At 41.4% G+C, this 16,711-nt stretch overlaps 2 protein-coding genes across 7 annotated transcripts in view; one reads left to right on the plus strand and one right to left on the minus strand.

Moving 5' to 3' along the window:
• lnx2a (ligand of numb-protein X 2a) overlaps positions 1 to 7,869 on the minus strand; it is a 275,515-nt gene extending 267,646 nt beyond the window's left edge. For all 3 annotated transcript variants that reach the window (XR_011935204.1, XM_072476930.1, XM_072476929.1), the window contains exon 1: positions 7,728 to 7,869. The gene's annotated coding sequence lies outside the window, so the exon portion shown is untranslated. The remainder of the gene's footprint in view (positions 1 to 7,727) is intronic.
• A 242-nt stretch (positions 7,870 to 8,111) lies between these two features.
• Positions 8,112 to 16,711, plus strand: part of LOC140391899 (uncharacterized) — a 74,087-nt gene continuing 65,487 nt past the window's right edge. Inside the window, exon 1 of one of the 4 annotated variants that reach the window (XM_072476933.1) lies at positions 8,112 to 8,443. Coding sequence is in view for 3 of the 4 variants with exons in the window: in XM_072476936.1 (XP_072333037.1) it covers positions 8,418 to 8,443 (26 nt within the window). In the remaining variant the exon portion in view is untranslated. The remainder of the gene's footprint in view (positions 8,444 to 16,711) is intronic. The other 3 variants (XM_072476934.1, XM_072476935.1, XM_072476936.1) reach the window with 3 other exon arrangements.

Below are 16,711 nucleotides of genomic sequence, written 5' to 3' on the forward strand. Positions count from 1 at the left end.
GAAAATGATTGTGCCGAATACCTTGTCACAAAAAATTGCTGAAGATCACCTGCTCCACCTAATGCTTGCCTACGCCAGGGAAGTATGAGAAAATAAATTCTCTTTAAGTCAAAAGCTGCAACACTTCAGGAAAAGAAACAATTGTCCTGCCTTACACAGATAGGCAATTACAGAGCTCCAACTATCTGAAAGGAGTAGTATTTGATAAATAACCAAATTATATAAAGAATAAAATGTAACATTATATATATCCATATGGATATAAAGCATGAAAAAAATTTGCAAAGCCTCAACCTTCCCATTGTCCCATTATCAAAATAAACAACATCCTCTATGTTAGTGTCTTAAAAAAGAAAAGAACTTTTCTTGCATAGAATTCCAGAATGTTTTGCTGTTCTGAAGAACTACAAAATAAAAAATAAAAATCATTTTAATTAAATGGGGTTCTAGGAATTTTACAAATTAAATTTGATCAGGAGCTTGATGAAGAAGAATATTGGACAATGAAAGACAATGGTTTAACGTACAGTTTTGTCTGGAACCATTGATAATAAATCCACATTGTAATGTCTCAGGATGGTTTATGGCTTTTCAATGCTAATAAGCTGTCATCAGTTCTCCATACGAATTGCTAACTAGCCACAGGCATGACTTAGTGACAGAAAGTAGGTAACGACATAACACACTTACAACAGGTAAAAGATGAATACTAAACAATCCACCACTATTCAGTAACCAACACTCACCACATGCTTTACCATTTTAACCAAAAAAACAAACAGTATCATAGGCTGCGTGAATACATGTATTGAGATCCTGGATCAATTATTTTCTGCCAGAATACGGACTACAAACTGCAGTTTAGCCAGGGATTTATAGCAAGAAATAAATGCCCCATTGAGTTGTGAATTGCCACAAATTACTGGCTGATTTGCACTGCTTCACAATAAGCTTCACAAAAACATCTCACACTAAACCTTCACGATTTTCTTTAAAAAAAGAATTACAGTTTAGCATGCACATCTTTTTGAATTGTGGGGGTGATACCCACGCAGACACGGGGAGAATGTGCAAACTCCACACGGACAGTGGCCCGGGGCCGGGATCGAACCCGGGTCCTCGAGCCGTGAGGTAGCAGAACATTCACGATTTTCATCAAGTAGATGCATTTGCACATTAAACTCAGCATAGAAAGTAATTAATAATTACCATTTCAATGACTTAATAATTGTTAATGAAGTTGATTGATATTCCTTTGCCCATAAAGTGAACAATTAAAAGTGTGAAGTCTCATAACTTCAGGTAGTAAATTGTTTTCGCAGGTTGTTAAAGTATTAAGCTTATGATATATTTTTCTTTTGTCTTTTAATCCTATTATGTTCTGGCCGTAGTACATATGCACTCAGAACATCTAGTTCTTTGACTAGTAAGATAATTTATTTACAAGAGTAACATGTGGAAAGATAACTAACGAACTATAATACAAACAGTGACTAATAAATGAATTCAATGAATTCTCCTGGAGCTACTTCTAATGCGACTGTCCTCTAGCACGACTCACTACCAACTGCCGAATCTCTCAATGGTGGATCTATATCGCCACCTGCTGGTCGGAGGTTTACCGATAACTATGTACATTGATAGATAACTATATACATTGATCTACTCATGCATATCACCACAAATCCTATTTTCTTTCCCCCTCTTATGAACCAGTTTTACATTTTAATTAACTCTCAGTCCATTCGCTATTGTTTTTAAAGTCCTTGAAACTCATTGTCCCAGTGTTCAGTCCTTCCATTGTTATATCATTCCCACTTGACCCGGACTCACAACACAAGCAAAATTAGATGTTATTTAAAAATGGCTGAGGACCTTGACCGAGCCCAATAAACTGCAGTCAACGGGATTGTAAATTTTAAACACAAATAATCTTTATTATTTAACAATAATATAATTAAACTGACAAACATGTGATATAGAGGCAAAAGAATGCACACCAGACAGAGAGAAAGATGTACACCGAGTTCACAGGCAGAAGGAAATGTCTCGCATATGGATCAAAGTGCAGAGCTGTGAAAGCCTAATCACTGGGAAAAGATTTGCAGAACAAAGAAAGAATATGATAGATGAGTTATCAAAGACAGAACAACGACATGAATGAAAAGTAAAAAGAATCAAAATATCTACACCCTGCACAATGACAATGAGTTTGAGGACACAATAAGCATATGAACTGCTGAAATGGCTGGGTGTGACAGTTCCCAGAGAGAGGAAAAAAAAATCTCACAATCATTCTGATCAGGAAGAGGGTACTACAGAAGCCCACAACCATAAATCTGAAGCTGAAACTTGATACTGGAGCACAAAGTAACACCATTTCACTCAGACGATACCAGAAGATCTTTCCTGAAAGCTTGAAAGAAAATGGTTACCCATGGAAAAGGTGCTTTGAAATGAAGCAACATCATGCTCATGGCATACGGGAGAATAGAGTTTTGCCAGCTAGGAAAATCCAAATCAGAGGAAGACACAAAGGAAAACATGTTTACAAACTTTCTATGTCACTGAAACAGATGGTCCTGCTATTGTGGGGTTTAGCAGTTGTAAAGAGCTGCAGCTACTTCAGTGAACTATGAGGAGATAAAAGGAGAAAACATGGAGGGTTGAAGGTAATACATATACCCTTTGAAAAGTACTCTTCATTCAGAAGCAAGGAATATCTTGTATAAATGAATACAGTGTCATGATCTTGGTCGAGATCATAATGTGTTTTTGATTTTTTTTTTTAAGAATCCAGGTATATACTAAAGAATAAAGCCACAAGGTTCATGGTTTAAATAAAAGAATTTCACTCAACAAAATCAAAGAAGTTTAATAACTACAAATGATCAGTAACATTAATGACAACATATTAACTCCACTTTCTTTCCACATCTATTTGACTTGCACCCCAAACACAGGTCAGATAGGTACTTAACAAAAATTGGAAGATTCACTGCTTAGTCAGAGTAATGCTTTGAGGGTTTGTATAAGGATTCAGATTTCTTGGATCTTGCTGTTACTCCCAGGAAGGTTTTCCCATCAAATCTCCTCTAATCATCCGATGGTTATAAACTCCCTGTTCAAGACAGGCATATTTTGCGTAACCAACTTGGGTCAGAACTCTGCTGATTCTATCATTCTTGTTGGAGTATCTCTTGTTGGAGAAGTTCCATACATATCTCTAGGGGAAAAAGTTCATATTGTAGATTGATCATCCACTGGATCAGATCGACAAGTAAATCTGCACAGAGCCCCAGCAAGACTGTAGAGGTTATTTGAGGTTTCAGAGCTACAATTTAATGCTGAAATGCAAGCTCGAAAGAGAAACTGCTGCTTGCAGATGTTCAATCTCCATCATCAACACAGGAGAAACATGAGATAAAAGATCTAGGTATAAAGATCCATCGCCTGGACCACAGAAACAGAGTCAAATTAGGGATGAAGTCGACAAAGACAAAGTGTTGCAGATGCTCTCTCAGTAAGTAATTGGGGGATGGTCTGATAAGCTATAGCAAAGTCAGCAATACGACAGCACTGGATCAAAGATGATAGATGTCATAGATGTCATTAGAGGTTTACAGCATGGAAACAGGCCCTTTAGCCTAGCTTGTCCATGACACCCAGTTTCTATCACTAAGCTAGTCCCACTTGCCTGCATTTGGCCCATATCCCTCTATACCCCCTTGCCCATGTAACTGTTTTTTTAAAGGAAAAAAGTGCACCCACCTCCAGCAGCTCGTTCCAGATGCTCACCACCCTCGGTGTGAAGAAATTTCCTCTCTGGTCTCTTTTGTATCTCTCCCCTTAAACCTATGCCCTCTAGTTCTTAACTCCTCTACCTTTGGGGAAAGATGTTGACATTATCTATGCCCCTCATTATATACAAGAAGGCCACATGGGAATGAAAAGTGCAAGTTCAGAGCCAGATCAACTGTGTACTAGATAGGTATCTAGAATGGTGCCTACATGCAACATATGCTAAAAATATAAAAATACACGCAGTGGACATCTTAGCTACAGATAGCTACTAAAGACCAGACCATGACACACTGTGGGAGCCAATTTATTCACATGCTAACAACCAAGAATGGTATCATATAGTTTGCAGTCTATTCACGGTTCTCTATCCAAAAGGTCACCTCAACTGTACAAGTTCTGTTCATTAAGAAAGGATTCCTGAAAAAATGTGAAAATGGAGTCCATATCATCTCCAGAAAATTTAAGAAATATACTACTACGTGTGGGTTCAACCATCATTACCTCATCAACCCATCCGTCAACGGATCACTCGTTTACAGAAATATCCAGACGGTAAAGAAAGCCTTCACAAAGTGCTGAACGACAAAGGAAGACCCAAACTGTACCTTATTGTCATTCTGATCTACAACTCTCAAGGCTGACGCCAAATCATTAACAGAGCTGTTGAACGGAAGAAAATATGAAACAACTCTGCCAAGCAAGGCAAGTCCTCCCAAGTAAACAAACAAAAGAACAAAGAAATGTACAGCACAGGAACAGGCCCTTCGGCCCTCCAGGCCTGTGCCGACCATGCTGCCCGACTAAACTACAATCTTCTACACTTCCTGGGTCCGTATCCCTCTATTCCCATCCTATTCATGTATTTGTCAAGATGCCCCTTAAATGTCACTATCGTCTCTGCTTCCACCACCTCCTCCGGTAGCGAGTTCCAGGCACCCACTACCCTCTGCGTAAAAAACTTGCCTCGTACATCGACTCTAAATCTTGCCCCTCTCACCTTAAACCTATGCCCCCTAGTAATTGAGGGGAAAAGCCTCTGACTGTCCACTCTGTCTATGCCCCTCATAATTTTGTATACCTCTATCAGGTCTCCCCTCAACCTCCTTCGTTCCAGTGAGAACAAACCGAGTTTATTCAACCGCTCCTCATAGCTAATGCCCTCCATACCAGGCAACATTCTGGTAAATCTCTTCTGCACCCTCTCTAAAGCCTCCACATCCTTCTGGTAGTGTGGCGACCAGAATTGAACACTATACTCCAAGTGTGGCCTAACTAAGGTTCTATACAGCTGCAACATGACTTGCCAATTCTTATACTCAATGCCCTGGCCAATGAAGGCAAGCATGCCGTATGCCTTCTTGACTACCTTCTCCACCTGTGTTGCCCCTTTCAATGACCTGTGGACCTGTACTCCTAGATCTCTTTGACTTTCAATACTCTTGAGGGTTCTACCATTCACTGTATATTCCCTACCTGCATTAGACCTTCCAAAATGCATTACCTCACATTTGTCCGGATTAAACTCCATCTGCCATCTCTCCGCCCAAGTCTCCAGACAATCTAAATCCTGCTGTATCCTCCGACAGTCCTCATCGCTATCCGCAATTCCACCAACCTTTGTGTCGTCTGCAAACTTACTAATCAGACCAGTTACATTTTCCTCCAAATCATTAAGTGGAGGACTTAAGACAACACCACTGATGCACAAGTAGAAGGAGGTCAACACTAATCCCTGCCCAAGTTGTTGCAAGGACAAACTGTACATGTACAGGATTTATCATGAAAACCTGGAACCTAGCAAAAGTTGTTGGTGAAGCAGAGACTCCTCTATACATTGCAGTCTGAAACCAGAAAACAAATGAGAAGGAACAGAGTCCATATTTACCTGCATCATAACTGGAGAAGCAGAAGAGATCATCAACAACATCACTAACCAGTGAAGTCAACAGCATCACCAACAAGCAGTGCAACATCAACAAACATCACCAGCAAGTGACACTTCAACAACATCATCAGGAGCAACATGCAAAACATTGCCTGTGCCAACTGATAAATGCCAAATCTACAAGATGGAGGCACAACATTCTACCACCCAAGTGATACCTTGAATGTTTGTTTTCTGAGAAAAGAAAACAAGCTATAAAAGACATAAGGGACTCAGTTTATTTAGTTTAGCTAATATAGAACAAGTTAATGTTTGATATAGTTATACGGAAATAGAGACTTTACAAAAAGAGGGATGTTATATAATTCGTAAGGAGCCAAGCACTAATTGTTATGTGAATATATACCCTGGGGTGCTACATTCACTGTCATGGGCCGAGTAACAACCAACCTAACAGTCCACTAACCACATGGAGGGCTCAAAGAACTATTTTGGATGAAGCTCCAGTATTGAGTCTAAAGTGCAATTATTTCTAATTTATGGGAACCAGAAGACATCATATTAATTTCTTCGGTCATTTAATCCCGTTAGTTCGGGAGACGCCCTAGTGTTCAGCAAGGTACCAGTCACCCTGTTGTCATTGTCGGCTCGCACTTCCAGCAACTTTGTGGGCCAAGGAATTTAAATCCTAAACGTGCAAACGTAAATGTAACTAATGTGACACACTGCAAAATATCTCGCCCCAGCCTATCCAGCAATGATATTTTACTAATTGAGAAATAAAAGTAGCAAGATCCGGATTGCCAAATTAGTAAATCACGATATGGCATACACGGAGATTCACTGATATATTGTTATTACGGCTGAACAAATCAATTAGAAGTACTGAAAAGTATACATAAATTAACTTAGCATCCAATAAAGTCCCCGTTGCGTAAACATTTCGAATTATCAGAAACCGAAGTCAAATCATTTAAAATTGCTCAGGCAGTCAGATATTACGCAATGCTAAATAATACATTTCCAAAACTCAACCCAGAATTTAATTAATAGTTACATGTATGCAATAAAATACACCTTACTTTTGTTCAAATTCAAAAATGTAAAGCAATATGATTTGAGCTGCTCCTCGGCAATACGGCATATATTTAAAAATCAATAAACAGCCCCTTCAATTCGAACGTATTTGCAACAAAATAAAAAACATGCTGATTTGAGCCACCCCTATTAATTTAAATGTAGTTAAACACATTCCAAGTGTGCACATCACAAATCAATTTAACAAATAGGCAAACCGCAAATTAATTTCACAAGTCATGCTTGCAAAACGCAAGAACATTTGCTGAACTAAAAGATTCCACTTTAGACATGTGCACGGTCAAAAATACTTGGGTCTATGTTTGTCACCTGGACACCAAAATTACCTGAACAACTGAGCAAATTAACAGATTGGCGAGAAAGATACAACGAACAAGAAAGACATCAATAAGCAGTCGAAAATGGAAATTAATTCCTTAATAAATCAACGCATTCTACACCTATACAAAAGCAAAATACTGCGGGTGCTCGAAATCAGGTGGGGGCTGGGGAGAAATTATACACCTACGTTTGTTAGTGCTCTCAGAGGTGGCAAGTTTTATACTATCCACACGCACACATCAAAAATCCCATTTGGAGAGCATCACGCTCCTGAAAGCACGGCGGGATGTGCAGGCGCACGAAGTCAAACATCAAAGCAGCCTCCGCGCCCAATCCAAGAAGCGGCTCTGTTCACATCTCTTCATTCCAGTGGCTGCCCGAATAACTGTCACATCAGCCGTGCGCTCGGAGAGATTCTGACACACACCAGCGGTGCTCTGGCAGGGGAAAAAACATTCCTCCGAGGGCGACGATTTCACATTAAAAAGGCTGAATGGATCTGGAGAGATGGGAACAGAGTCCCCCGGCTTTCTCTGTCTCCCTCCAAGGTTCTTCTCGTCAAGATACCATTAGCAGCGACATAAAGATCAAATAGTCGTTTCTTTAACATTTACTTTACCTTCCATCGGCGCGAATCGCATCCACTAATCGTATGACGGCATATTATCGCAAGGAATGGTGCAAGTAACTGAATGTTTCAAGAGGACTGAACGGCATTTATCGTGGAGAACTTGGTCTCGGTGTTTAAGACTTGCACAAAAATCACCGGTCAAACTAACTTGCTTGGTTTAGGGGGGTGGGGTTCCACTTCGCATTGACAGGGCAACTATCCAATTGCAATTCGAGATACCTCGCTGATCCAGCCCCTGGGTGACGTAGAATGACAGAGGAACCAATAGGATATCAGGATGTCAGAGATCCCGCCCCCTCTTCGGCCAGCAAGTTAGAATGCAGCCGGTCTGAGGAAACCTTTCTGTCTTTGAACGTCGCCTGCGTGAATCGTGGGCAGAGACAGAAGGAGAAAAAAGATATTTATTTGAGAACGTGCTAGTTATTTGCCTCCGGTTTACACAACGTTTCATGTTTCAGCCAGCTCTTTCCGCAGACTGTTTTATTTGTTGGCCGCTCCGCGATCAGGCGGATGAAATGGGCCATCTGTGTGAAAGGGGCGGGGAGAAGCTGGTCTTCCGCGGTCCTCGCGCGCCGGCTTGTTCCGGGCCAGGAAAGCGCTCGCATTGAGGTTCTGCTTTGAAAAGTTAACCGAACAGCTCGCGAGGTTGAACCTGCGTTAGAGGCGCGTGGGGTTATCATGGAGAAAGATGGCGAGCTCGAGAGGTAAACACGGTGAAACAACCTCAAGCCCTTCACACTGAGACCATGTTAAAGGTGTGATCGGCGGGGCAGGGCCTGCTGGACCTGTCCGCTGTGTCTTGGCAACCAATTTAAAACACACGCGATGTTTAAGCTTTTCGTGTTACCTGTTCGGGATTGCCTCTGACAGGGGCCTCCTCACGCTTGACGCGTGTATGTAGGCTTGGAGGGGTTGGTGTGACGACGTGTTTCTTTCTGCGGTGATGCCCACCTCTCAAATCTGGAACGTATCATGCCCCAAGTCAATTTGCTGTCAGGCTGAATGCCGGAGAGTTGTGATTAGGGCAGGGGATGGGTGAGGGTTCAGAAGTCTGGCACGTTACACCGTGACATCACCTAGCCAGCCTCACATTGCATATGTACAGTGCTGTATTATTCATGATATTTCAGTTACTGCACTGCTCATATTATTTTGAAAATGGAATAAAAATATGAAATGTCATCACAGTTAGCATAATTATATTCTTTGGAAATGCTCCCATTAATTTTCTGTTTTGATTGTGCCGTCCATCACAAACTATCTGTATTCGGCCAACCTTTAGATGATTAGCACCAGGTGAACCAGATGTGACCTGATATGGTAGCCATGATAATGAAAAAGTGATGAATAAATAATCTGAGGCTGGGTCCAGAATATTTCAAGTGATGAGGTTGTGCCAATTTCCATTGGCAGCTTGTTCCTCTCTGGGATTATCCTTGGGGAGAAAGATCTTTGATACACTGTCTTGGAAATAAATGGTCTTTGTAAGTTTGTGTGGATGCCCTGAATGTTAGTCATTGCGAGTGAGCACCAGGTATTTGTTTCTGTTAATTCAAGGGGGAGCATGCTGGAAAATGGTTAGCACAGTTGCTTCACAGCTCCAGGGTCCCAGTTTCAATTCCTGGCTTGGGTCATTGTCTGTGTGGAGTCTGCACGTTCTCCCTTTGTCTGCGTGGGTTTCCTCCGGGTGCTCCAGTTTGCTCCCACAGTCCAAAGATGTGCAGGTTAGGTGCATTGGCCATGATAAATTGCCCTTGGTGTCCAAAATAGGTAGGTGGGGTTACTGGGGATGGGTTGGAGGTGTGGCCTTAAGTAGGGTGCTCTTTACAAGGGCTGGAGCAGACAAGATGGGCCTAATGGCCTCCTACTGCACTGTAAATTCTATGATTCTATGAATTCCTACTAGTGCGCCCTATATTTTGTAGAACATGGTCACTCTACTTTCTTTGCTCCTTTTAGAACTAGGAGTAGGCCATCTGGCCCCATATTTTGTTGTAGTGATTCCAGATCCAAATCTTTGATCAAGGATATGACACCAGTGATTTTTCATACTGATTTGTGCAGCATTCCTTAAAATTTCTTCAAATCTTGTTTATATTCCTCGACATTTAAGGCGCAAACAGCTTGCGTGCTCCACGATGGGATGAATAAATGTTTGAGAGTTGAGAGCTTAGAGGAACAGGAGTAGGCCATTCAGCCCCTTGAGCCTGCTCTGCCAGATCATAGCTGATCTGTGGCCTAATTCCATGTACCTGATTTTGGCCCAAATTCTGTCATACCTTTGCTTTACAAAAAATGATCTATCTCAGATTTAAATTCAACAACTGATCTAGCATCAATTGATGTTTGTGGAAGAGAGTTCCAAACCTCGAACGCCCTTTATGTTGCCTTTACACTGTAGCCACTAGCACAGTACTGACTATATTTTAACTGTGAGGTCCCATAAACAGCAGTGTGATTATGTCCAGTTAATCTATAGTGTTAGCTCGATTATATGCAGGCATTGACTAACCATGATGCACTGCTGGAGCCAAAACACATCCAACATTTGTGAGATGGGCAATATCACAGTAAGCAACAGGTCATGTCACACACCCTGTACATCCTGGGCCATAAGGTGATTTTTATACATATATACATGGAAATATGTAAAACATGAGCTGTAATTTCATTAACTATATCTGTTTCCTTGGAATGGGGTGCAGTTGGGGCCTATACCGTGCACTCAAAAGCCTGCATTATCTCCATTTCCTCATGACCAACATAGATTTATTTCTCAATAATTCACGGGGCTGTCTACACTTTTCCATCCAAACAAGTTGAAGATCTATTTTTTAGGATTCGTTAAAAATTATATTTTGAAAAGTCATATTGTAGTTGGTGTAAACCAGAAGGAAACAAAGAGATGACATTTCTTTTGATTTTTTTAATAGTTCTAAGTTCAAAACAGGAAATCCAAAGAGACTGTCTTAATTCCTCTAACAACAACCAACTGTTGTAGGCTGGAGGACATTTGTAAGTTATTATCTGAGCAATTAAAAGGCTTTTTAAAATTCACATCAACAGCAGTTATGATGGAGAGTAAACACCTTAATGTTGATTTAAGAATTTCACTTGGGTTGCTTACTAATGTTCTCCCATCAGCAGTATAACTGCCAACAATTAAGAGATAAATAAATTGAAGGAGTCAGACAAGGTAGTATTAATTATGTTTTTGTCTTGTTTGGTGCATAAAGGAATTGTGTTATCTTAAACACTCAAATGGTTGCACAGAAAATGCAGAAGTGGGGAATTTGATGGCAGTGCAGAGAGAGAGCGAGAAGTAATGCTGTTCATCTCCATTGAGCTGCTCAGTGGGCTAGACAGCTGGTCTGTGATGCAGGTTCAGTTCCCATACCAGCTAAGAATTCTGAATTCTCCCTCTGTGTACCGAACAGGTGCCGGAACGTGGCTTTTCACAGTAACTTCATTGCAGTGTTATTGTAAGCCTACTTGTGACAATAAAAGATTATTTATGGGGTTGGTTTAGCACAGAGCTAAAGAGCTGGCTTTGAAAGCAGACCAAGGCAGGCCAGCAGCACGGTTCAATTCCCATACCAGCCTCCCCGAACAGGCGCCGGAATGTGGCGACTAGGGGCTTTTCACAGTAACTTCATTTGAAGCCTACTTGTGACAATAAGCAATTTTCATTTAATTTCATTTTTCATTACTTGGGGTTTGTGTAAGCTTAAAGCAGAAGTATTTCAACATTTTTGTCCAGTGTTTTAATATTTATGCAAGTTAGTGTGCAGGAAAAGAAAAAAAACTTCTAAAAAGTAAATAAAAATGTAACATAAGAAATAGGAGCAGTAGTAGACCAAACACTCATTTGTGCCCCCCCAAATTCAATATATTGGCTGAAGAAGACCAAAGATCTATCCATCTTTGCCTGAAATATATTCAACAATGAAGCATCCACAACCCTCTGGGGCAGAAAATGCCAAGGATTACAACGCTTCGAAGAAATTTCTCCTCATCTCAGTCCTAAATAATCTAAATGGTCTAAACCAGTGGTGGGCAACCTGCGGTGCGGGGACCACAAGCGGCCCATCACGAGGCATTTTGATGACCTTTGCCCACATGCAGGATTAACACATTCATCTGATTTCGGTTTTCGTACGGGTATGACTGAAGTGATACGCACTTAAAGCAAGGGCAGGCTGATTGCACACTGCATTCACTGTGAGAGCCGTGTGCTCTTTCCGTGTCCAAAGTGTTTATTTTTACTGATGATAGCTCAATTAATATAAATGATTTAGCGTTTTCTATAACTTGTTACGAATTATTCGGTGTGTATTAAATGTTTTTAATCTCAATCATGGGGTCATGATTAGTGATCAAGCCTAATTTCAGTCTTGCAGCCCACTGAGATGAAGAAGGACTACTCATGCGGCCCACTCACTAGTCTATGTTGCCCACCACTGGTCTAGACAAAGATCTGATGGAGCAGGTTGTGCATAAAATTGCAAAGTGTTCAAACTAACTCATTAAGCAAAACTGGCAAATTAATTCTATTTTGTGGAAATTTGAGGTAATTTAATTTGGACCTAAAAATGATAGAAAAGGTTACTTTTAAAACAGTGAAAACTGGGCAGCACAGTGGCGCAGGGTTAACACTGCTGCCTCACTCACGGCGCCGAGGTGCCAGGTTCGACCCCGGCTCTGGGTCACAGTCCATGTGGAGTTTGCACATTCTCCCTGTGTTTGCGTGGGTTTCGCCCCACAATCAAAAGATGTGCAGGCTAGGTGGATTGGCCAGGCTAAATTGCCCCTTGGAAAAAATGAATTGGGTACTCTAAATTAAAAAAAAAAAATCACTGCTGCCTCACGGCGCCGAGAACCCGGGTTCGATCCCAGCCCCGGATCACTGTCTGTGTGGAGTTTGTACATTCTCCCCGTGTTTGCGTGGGTCTCACCCCCACAAGCCAAAGATGTGCAGGGTAGGTGGCTTGGTCACGCTAAATTGCCCCTTAATTGGCAAAAAATTAATTTGGTACTTTAATTTAAAAAAGACAGTAAAAACCTAGAAACCGTTGCGGTTGAAGGAAACCTGGGGGTCCAGGTACATAGATCATTATAATGTCATGAACAGATGCATAAAATAACCAAAAAGGCTAATGGAATGCTGGCTGCCTTATCTCGAACACTAGAAAGTAAGGTATAAAAAATGATGTTTCACTTGCACAGAGCCCTGGTTAGACCACACCTGGAGTATGACTGTGAGTAGTTCTAGCCATCACACCGTCGGGAGTATCGATTGGCCTAATGATATCTAGACTCCAAGTTACAAGGAAAAATTGTACTAACAAGGGTAGTATTTTCTGGAATTTAGAAGGCTATGGGGTGATTTGGTCAGTGTTCAAAACATTGATGGGATTAGAGAGGGTAGATAGAGGGAAACTATTACCACTAGTCGAGAGTAGGACTGGGGGAAAAGTCTAAAATTAGAGTCAGAAATTTCAGGAATGAAATTAAGAAACACTTGTGCATGCAAAGGATAGAAATTTGTAACTTTTTTTGCAAATAGCAATTGATGCTTAGATTAATTTTTTAATAAGGCACGTGGAATTCAATCTCTTGAGCAGCCATTATGTCACTGACTTGTAGAACAGGCTCAAGGGACAAAACAGCCGACTACTATCCAATGTATACACTCTTATAAAAAGTATTTGGTGAATTTCATATTTTAATTTCTGTTTGATTTCATTAAAATTAGGGTGGTCGTACTTAGTTTTCATTTTTGGACATACTGATTTATCAGTTGCCCACATGTGATGCATGGTTAGGTGCCAGTTAAAGTTCATTTTCCAGCAAGCCATGGGTACAATAGATGAGTACTTGCTGTATTTAAATAATTCAGAAAATATGAGTTCAAATCCCATCTTGCAGCTTTAATATAGTTTTTAAATTTTGAGATTTTTAAAATAAAATTTCCACCACTGAAATTGACCATGGAGCTGTTGAATTGTTGTAAATTAAATACTGGTTTAGTAATGTTCTTTTGGGAAAGACACCTGTCCTCTTTATTCAATCTAGCCACACCAACATGGTTGACTCATAACTGCCCTCTGAAGTTACCTAACAAGCTACTCAATTATATTAAACCATTACAGAGTGATTCAAGAAAAAGACCCACCCTCTCCTTGTCGAGGGCAACAATCTCCACATCTAAATATTGGATAAAAATATAAGTAAGTGCTTTGACCTTTATTTCAAAGAATACCTTCTATTGTGACCATGATAAAGAGGTTGCGTCCAACACATCGATGTGATGCATCTAATATGTGGGAGAAAAGAGATCACATGCTTTCCCACATTTTGTGTGCTAATCTGCATCTAATTTTCAGACTTCACTTCAAGACTACCATTTACAATATCACATTCTGAACATGTGGGAAGCAAGAGTGGCAAAATGCTGACTGATTCGAGGTTAACATCGCTGTGATGGAACCTGTCAATGAATCCGAGCTATCCACTCTTATTAATTACAAGAAGTAGCAAAGTGATAAGACTCCAAATGCACTAAGAGCTGCTCGAATTAAAGTTCAACAGAATGCTAGGCGGGTGTATCAATTACTACTGGTTGAAACTTTGGCAGGATATCCAGATGTCTTTCAATACAGGAAAAACTACTGGCATGTACGATGGGATCAAAAAGGAAACAGGTCTTTCAGTTATTTTTTAAAATTCATTTTTTCGGGAATGAGGGCTTCGCTCGCTCGGCCAGTATTTGTTGCCCATCCCTAATTGCCCATGAGAAGATGGTGATGAGCTGCCTTCTTGAACCACTGCAGTCCATGTCGTGTAGGCGCACCTACTGTGCTATTAGGGAGGGAGTTCCAGGATTTTGACCCAGCGACAGTGAAGGAACGGAAATATATCTCCAACTCAGGATGATGAATGACTTGGAGGGGAACCTTCAGGTGGTGGTGTTCCCATGTATGTGCTACCCTTGCACTTGGAGATGATAGTAGTCGTGGGTTTGGAAGGTGCTGCCGAAAGGAGCCTTGGTAGATGGTACACACTGCTGCTACTGTGCGTCAGTGGTGGAGGAAGCGAATGCTTGTGGAAAGAGTGCCAATCAAGCGGGCTTCTTTGTCCTGGGTGGTGTTGAACCTCTTGAGTGTTGTTGGAGCTGCACTCACCCAGGCAAGTGGACAGTATTTCATCAAACTCTTGACTTGTGCCTTGCAGGTGGTGGACAGGCTTTGGGGAGTCAGGGAATGAGATATTTGCCACAGGATTCCTAGCCTCTGATCTGCTCTTGTAGCCACAGTAATTATATGGCTAGATGAGTTTGTGGTCAATGGTAACCCCACAGGATGTTGATAATGGGGGATTCAGTGATTGTAATGCTAAGGGCCGCTATTTGGTTCTCTCTTACTGGAGATGGCCATTGTGTGGCACGAATGTTCCTTGTCACTTGTCAGCCCAAGTCTGGATATTATCCAGGTCTTGCTGCATTTGCATGTGGACGAGTCCATTTAAAACAAAGATTGGGGAGGTCATCGCCAACTGCAATAAACATTTGGAGAGATGAGTAGAACACAACTTGGGTTGCAATTAAGAAAGCTCGAGATACCATAGAAAGCCTGCCTGTCCCGGTTGGAAGAGCAGGAAATTGACCCATGAATGAGGAACCTAGCAAAGCTATTGATTCACGCAAAGCTCCAGATGCCAATACTATGCAATCTGGACTCATCAAGCATGAAAAATTGGCACTCCTGTAGCATCTGCATGAACGTCTCTGCTTCTGCTGGAAGAAGGGTGATCAGCCCGAGGAAATGCTTGATGAAAAGGTTGCGACCCTGTACAAGGACAAATATGCAGTGTCAAGGTATCACCCTGTTGAGAACAGTGTTTGCCTATGTTTCCTTTGTCAGACTGTAGATCTTGTCTAAATGCATCTATCGTGAATCCAGGAGTTGTTTCAAAACTAGAAGATCCATAGTTGACATGACCATTTCAGTGGTAGCTGCAAGAAAAATCTCACCGGCATAGGAGGCAATATATTTCTCACCAAGGCACTACCTGAGCACAGGCGGTCTGTTTAAGCTGCTAGAGAGAATTGGCTACCCATTCAAAGCTGCTCAATGCAATCTTTCTATGAAAACATTGGGGCTGCATGTTGGCTCAGTGTTAGTGTTCAATTCTGACCATGGGTGACCTGTGTGAAGTTTGTACATTCCCCTCGTGTCTACATGGGTTTCCTCGAGGTGACCTGGTTTCCTCCTACAGTCCAAAGATGTGTAGGTTAGGTGGATTGGCCATGCTAAATTACCTCTTAGTGTTATGTGGGTTACGGAGATGGGGCGGGGGTGTGGGCCTAGGTAAAGTGCTCTTTCAGAGAGTCGGTGCAGACTCGATGGGCCGAATAGCCTCTTTCTGCACTGTAGGTATTCAATGATCTCTGAACATGATCCGTTAGGTCAGCTGTGACAGGGCAACATTGGAACCTTTTGAGATCCATGGTGGAGTCAAACAGGATTGCATTCTGACACCAATTCACTTGGCAAATTCTTCTCCTTTAGGCTGTCATGTGCCTTCAGTTCACCTGCAGAGGGTGACTACTTACATACCAGAACTGGCGGAAAGTCCTTGTCAAAGAGATATGCTATGCTGATTATGTCACTCTGGCATTCCATACCAGGAACACCTTCAGCAGCAAATGGACAGACTCTTTTTCATGTCAATAAGAGTTTGGTTTGACTATTAGCATCAGGAAGACTAAAGTCATATCCATTGACAATGTGATGTTGGAGATTGTTGATAGCGTCACAATCGCCAGCAATCTGTCAACTGATGCTGAAATCAAGACACTCTTATTCAAAAGCTGCATCTGTTATGTCCAAACTGAGTAAGAGCATAAAACAACAACCTGCCTGAAAACACCAGACTGCGAGTTCACAATGCCCGAATCCTCAGCATGCTCC

Source organism: Scyliorhinus torazame, chromosome 15 (assembly GCF_047496885.1).
Source record: "Scyliorhinus torazame isolate Kashiwa2021f chromosome 15, sScyTor2.1, whole genome shotgun sequence".
Lineage (NCBI taxonomy): Eukaryota > Metazoa > Chordata > Chondrichthyes > Carcharhiniformes > Scyliorhinidae > Scyliorhinus > Scyliorhinus torazame.